Source organism: Papaver somniferum, chromosome 2, assembly GCF_003573695.1.
Source record: "Papaver somniferum cultivar HN1 chromosome 2, ASM357369v1, whole genome shotgun sequence".
Classification (NCBI taxonomy): Eukaryota; Viridiplantae; Streptophyta; class Magnoliopsida; order Ranunculales; family Papaveraceae; genus Papaver; species Papaver somniferum.
This window is the reverse complement of record NC_039359.1, coordinates 146533283-146539231: the sequence shown is the minus strand read 5'-3', so window position 1 is coordinate 146539231 and position 5949 is coordinate 146533283. Positions and strand designations below refer to the sequence as shown.

At 37.0% G+C, this 5949-nt stretch overlaps 1 protein-coding gene and 1 long non-coding RNA gene across 2 annotated transcripts; one reads left to right on the top strand and one right to left on the bottom strand.

Moving 5' to 3' along the window:
* Positions 1-2690: 2690 nt before the first annotated feature.
* On the bottom strand, positions 2691-4007 carry LOC113349379. The gene is made up of 2 exons (XR_003360126.1): positions 3882-4007; positions 2691-3748 (listed from the first exon to the last, which is right to left on the bottom strand). It is a non-coding gene; the product is annotated as an uncharacterized LOC113349379 (long non-coding RNA).
* Positions 4008-4271: 264 nt separating this feature from the next.
* On the top strand, positions 4272-5719 carry LOC113349378 (coiled-coil domain-containing protein 136-like). Its single transcript, XM_026593348.1, has 4 exons — positions 4272-4407; positions 4542-4811; positions 4889-5042; positions 5143-5719. The coding sequence occupies exons 2-4, from the start codon at positions 4635-4637 to the stop codon at positions 5421-5423; spliced, it is 612 nt and encodes a 203-aa protein (XP_026449133.1). The 5' UTR covers positions 4272-4407; positions 4542-4634; the 3' UTR covers positions 5424-5719.
* The last annotated feature ends 230 nt before the right edge of the window (positions 5720-5949 follow it).

Genomic DNA, 5949 nt, shown 5'->3' with positions numbered 1-5949 from the left:
CAAGTTTTTTGAGTACAAGGAAACCCTAATTTCACACTCTAAGCAAAGCTCTCCCTGATCCAAGAATCCGCCCCTCATACATTGCCCAAAGACCCCTATTTATAGACCAATCAACCCCTATTTATAATGTAACAGGTTTCAACCTACAATTTTTTTACTGCATAATTTATAAAAGCAACATACATACAAAAAACATATAATAAGCACCCAACATTTTATATAAATCAATCAATCAACCAAATCAAAAATCTTTTAGTTATTGATTGTTTTTAGTGAATTAAGATTTATCTCACAAACCCAACCTAGTTCTAAGCTACTCTAATAATCTATCTAGCACTGGCTATCATCTAATGTTTCCCATATAAGATCTAATAGTGAGCTCTGATACCAAGTTTGTAGCGTCCCAAAATCAAGCTACTTATTAATCCAAGCGATAAACTACCTAATGAGACATTAAATATCTCAATCATATATCTTAACTTCCAAATAGAAAATCTTATACTCAACTTAACCCAAAACTAAACCCGTCACCTGAAACAATTATAAATGAAAAGTCTCTCAAGTTATACTCCCTCCGTCCTACTTTACTTGCCAAAATAGGATTTTTCAAAAACTTGAAGCAAATTCAAATTACTTCCACATACATCATCAATCTTTCAAATTACTTGTTTAATATACTAGTTTTTGTATCCTAGTTTTTATTTATTTCTTGATAATTAGATAATTTTAGTGAGAAATACAGTAATTTTTTGGTACACTTTTGTCAAAAAAAAACTCAATTTTGGCAAGTAAACTAGGACGGAGGGAGTATAAATTAAATAATATATTTGTGATTACAAAAATAATGTACAAAACCTAAAATAATTCGCAACAACTCTAAAATCTTTAAGAGACGGAAACGAATATCTTCCCGTGCACCATATCTTCTGGTAACTGAGAAAATGAAGTGGGAACGAGTGAGCACATCATCCCAAAAGGGGGCTCAGTGGATACCTTTATAACAATCAGGTAATCACCAACATACTTCACAGTTCTACTAAAAAGATGATTGCACATCTGATACACACAACACAAAGCAGAAGATTGCTCCAACTCTCCTCCCAAAATATTGTGTCCATGAACAATATCCATAAAAGATCCACCACCGGACAGATCTACTGAGATGAAATACAACAACCTAAACATATGTCATCCTAACCTTGTCTCACTTAATGAAGGAGAAGATGCTAGAATAACTCCAGTCTCAAATGATAGCATGAATCCAGGTACCATATGATGTTTTCATGGAATGAGTACTCCTCATAAATTCCGATGCCACCATCTAAGTCTAGAATATATAAGAAGGTTTGATTACTATGACTCGACCCCGCACAACAGGTTCCCTATAGGTCCCATCCTACCAGGAACCTAGAATTTCTTCCTGAGTCGAGATCATAGTAACCCAGTCATACTACTAAGACTGAACAATCAAGCATAATATACAGACGACCAATCTCCCCACATATATTCGATAGTCGGGGGCTTATTATTCTCCGCTGCCCAGTGATACCCTGATGTGTCCCGCAGGTACCCTCAAGGCAGAAAGTCATTCCTCCTATAGTAAAATAGGTATAAAATAATAATATTCACAGCTGCCACCAGACAACTTCTAGGGTCTATGTAATCTATAGGTTGCTTGACCTATAGTAATATTGGGTACCGATCTTCACCTACATACTAGTGCGTGGCCTTCCCCACCTATAAACACTTAGCGAGAATTCGTGGAGAACACAGACAATCCTCGCGAGGAGACTAGAAAATGCATATACGCAACATACACAATCAATTGCACTCAAACATGTATTGCATAACAACATATAATTACATTCAAACAAGCTCAAAAATAATAAGACACATCATGCTCTCCATTCAAAGTAACTTAATGATTACAAGAGAGTTACAAGAGTTCCCACCTGTTTTGAAGACAAGCCTCGCCTACCTCAAGATTCTCAATCCACCGGTTCATCCTTTGAATCGATCGTTGTTAATAAAGACTAATTGTTAATCACACAAGCACTCTAAGAACTAGCCAAAAGGCTCATAAAAGACTCATAACATAATCTCAATATTATTGTCTAGTTATAGGCCAAGTGAACTATCTAATGGTCCTAATCCTATTTATGGTTTTTCATCTTTTCCATTCTATATCTTTAGCATATCTAAGGTTTACTAATGCAATTAGGTTGGCTCTATAGTCCATTAAATATGTCTTCAGAATATCTACAACTTTGTAGAAAGAACCAAAAGATAACTCGGTCCACAAGTGGTCCAAATCACCATGATAGCAAAACTATACCTAAGTCCAAGTCCACTAAACAAGCTCATTAACTTAAGGCCCAATCCACCTAAGTCAACTAACGGTCAATAACAATCAAAGTTACCAATTAACAGTCAACGTCAGTCAACTGTCAGGTCCAAAGTCAAAGGAATCAAAGTCTGGTCAACAGTCAAGGTAGTCAAGGAATTCAACTCAGTTAAGGTTCACTGAGTTAGGTCTGGTCAAGTCTGATCACTGAGTTACCTCAGTCAGACACTCTAAGTCAGCTGAGCTGACTGGGATGACTAACAAGCCAATGCTTAATCCAAAGCCCTTGCACGGCCAAAAGAAATTGTTGCACCATCATGGTGCAACAACAACATATTACACAATCTGCCAAGACTCAAAAAATGCATTTCTAAACCCCATTGCAAAAGTACACAACTTAATTATCTCTTCTTTGTTTCAACTCAAACACCACAATATCATAGCTTCATGAAGTGCCACTCCAGTATGACTATCATTCATACAAGCACCATTACATCAACCAACCATTCTTTGTAATTCCAAAATAAATCTGTTCCATCTGCAACTACCAACTCTAACTCCAACTACCAGCTCTTACATTTATCACCACTACTGAGAAACAACTTCAATACGAAACTCAGCCACTTCTCTATCATCTAAGCTTCAACTGAAATATCGTCTTTCTCAAATTTCTTACACAAGTTCACTTCATTCGCATCTGCATAACCATTATATGTCTCAACATCTTCTACATCACTATATCTTGATAACTTCAACTACATCTTCATCTAACTGACTTCATCACCAGTTCAATTTGATGAACTTGCTATGCAATCATCTAACATGACCTGCACCACACTAGTATCCCGAATTACAGCTGAAGCCCAACAATCCTAGTCAATCATTTAAATTTCAGCTCAGTTCTTTTCCTTGTACTGTATAACATCACCCTACTCAATTACAACCACCAACAAGTCTATCTCATGATTCAACATCACCTCAGCTTGCATCCCAGATCATCTACAACTCATCTAAACCACTTCATTACTACTTCATTATTAACACATCTTTCCTTCCTCCATGTGATCTAATACAACCCTAACAAATAACTAAAGCTCCATACTATACTCAACTCAACTTCTCTGCCTTGTCCTGCACCAGCAACCGATTTGGTATCAACACCATCTCCAAAATCATGTGCTTTACTAATTCAGTAGCATTATCTCCATAGCTGCATCAACAATAACATCTTCATTACTTCCATTCACCTCAGCTTCACCAACAGCTCAGCTATAACAACCAACACCATATCCTTACTTCAACTGCCTCACCATATCAAAATCACTAACAATAATCCCAATTAAGACAAACCCAAACCCCAATCTTCTCAGTAAAACCCTAATCAGAGTTTATATTTCCTAAGAACTGAAATTAAATCACAAACACATAACCCAACTTCAATTAAGACTAAACCACGAAAGATTTACGACTTTCAACCACAAACTAAACGAAATAATCATCAATTCAAAGAAAACCCTTATTAAAGTTTTTGATTTACCTTTTCTTTTATTTCTTCATCAGAACAGCTTCATCTCCTCAATTCATCGACAACCCTCTTAATCTCCAATTATTACAACTCGATATCACTCTCGGTTCAACACAAAATCAGCAACCCTAACTCTTAACTCTCTTCCAGATTCACATAATCATATTCTTCTTCTTTATCTTTGTAATCCATAGCAGCAACAACTGATTCCCTGTCGATTCTACTTCATCACCAATTCATCTTAACTCGACACTTAAATCTTCTCTCATTAAACAAATCAAGATGAAGGACAGAGAGCGAGAGGAAGGAAGGAGAAGAAAATTGAGAGATAAAGAAAGAAAAAAGAATGAAGAAGAAGAAATAAAAATCGAGTTTATCTTCTCGATTAGGTGTCGATAATACAAAGGGGAAAATTACTGGTACACCCGCTGGCAGCCAGGCGGCTTCTAAATATAATTATAATTTTACCCTCCTTACATATCTGATGATTTCTTCTTCGTTTGATAAGCGAATGACACGTTCGAGTAGTCTACTTCGCGTAACTTTTCGAGATCTATCTATCGATACTAATTTCTTATCTAAATTATTGTTATATTAATTTCTATTAATTAATATTCGTGTTAATATAATTCATTCATTAGCGGCTAAATCGTGACTTGACTGGCCTAATAGCGTTGACGAGCTTGAGGGTCTTTACATGAACTGCCCAAGGATGATGGCCAAAACAAAGCTCACGAAGTGGAGGATCCATGTTATATCCCTAACATGGATTTCTTAAGGGAGACCTTCATCTCTACTCGTCAGAACCCTGCTCTAAGGTCTGTTGCTTCCGAGTCTTTAGCCTCTTTCAGTTCTGATACCTTCTTGGCTGAGGATCAATCCTTCATAGTGAATGCTTCTTTGAACCTTTCCTTGCAGCAGCGCGCCGCCATTATGGGTTTGGTGAGTTTAAAACGTTAAGCCCGAATTTTTTCCCTCTTCCATATTTCTCAGAATTTATTGATATATCTTCAATTTAGGGGCACAATCGGGACGTGGCTCATCTCGTGGAACTTCGCGCGTCCCACGAATTACTAGAGAAGGCTAGTGCTCAAGTCTCCCAACTGAAGGGACAACTCGCAGATGAGAGAAGGAACTCATCCAATTTGGAGAAGCAAATAAGTGAGCTTCCTGGTAGGTTCTATTTCTTGAATTGCTTTAACATTGCCTTAGTTCTTTCAAAAGTAACGTGCTTATTCTCCCTTTTTAACATTGTCTTCCTCTGCTTTTTTAGGGTCTGAGCAAAAGCTTAAGGAGCAGGTTTCTTTTTTGTCTCACGAGAAGGATGATCTTTTTATGAAGGTGTCTACTCTCCAAGAGGACGTTCAATATTTCAATGAAGATATCGATACCATGATAAAGGATGCATCCACGATCGCGAATAAAATTCGCAGAAATTCTCAGGATGATAAGGTCAAACTTTTTAATGAGTTTTGTGATTCTCGCGGTATTTCTCGTGTGCCCCTAGAGCTTGAGGTGTTTTCTAATGACGAACCTGAACTTGTGGCTAATTAGCCAATTTATACTGATGAGGAAACAGAAACGGACGAAGATCTCCAAGTTAATGACTCTGAAGGCAAGATCCCTTTAACTCAGAAAGATGGCAATGTCAGGACTGGTCTTCGCCAATGTTCCCAAGAATCGGGTGGTGATGACGAGGAAGAAGACTAATGTTGTAAGCTTTTCTATATTTATTTTGACTGGGCGCTCCCAAGCTTGGGGCAGAAGATATTCTCTTTGTGAATAATGTAAATGCCTCTACTTCACGCCTCCATTGTGTCATTGTGAGTAATGCTATTGTCCTTATTTTGCTCGCCTTATGTGTCAAGTATATACTTGAAAATTTGAGTCTTGCGAAGATAATGCTAAAGAAGAACACAAAATATAAAAGTATATACTTGCCTCTTGTTCTTGTTAAGCATTAGCTGACCAAGACAGAGTCATACCAGTCAGATTATCATTTGTTATTAGATGATCTTGGTAGTTTTTCCTTTATTGCTTTTTGGTTTACCTTCTCCGTTACTTGTTTCTCTAATTGTCT

What these genes read in the sequence shown, in the direction of transcription:
- LOC113349378 (XM_026593348.1), top strand. Translation starts at nt 4,635, where the DNA reads ATGGATTTCTTAAGGGAGACCTTCATCTCTACTCGTCAGAACCCTGCT. An exon ending in GCGCCGCCATTATGGGTTTG is followed by an intron (nt 4,812 to 4,888) that starts GTGAGTTTAAAA and finishes TCTTCAATTTAG; the next exon opens with GGGCACAATCGGGACGTGGC. An exon ending in GCAAATAAGTGAGCTTCCTG is followed by an intron (nt 5,043 to 5,142) that starts GTAGGTTCTATT and finishes CTGCTTTTTTAG; the next exon opens with GGTCTGAGCAAAAGCTTAAG.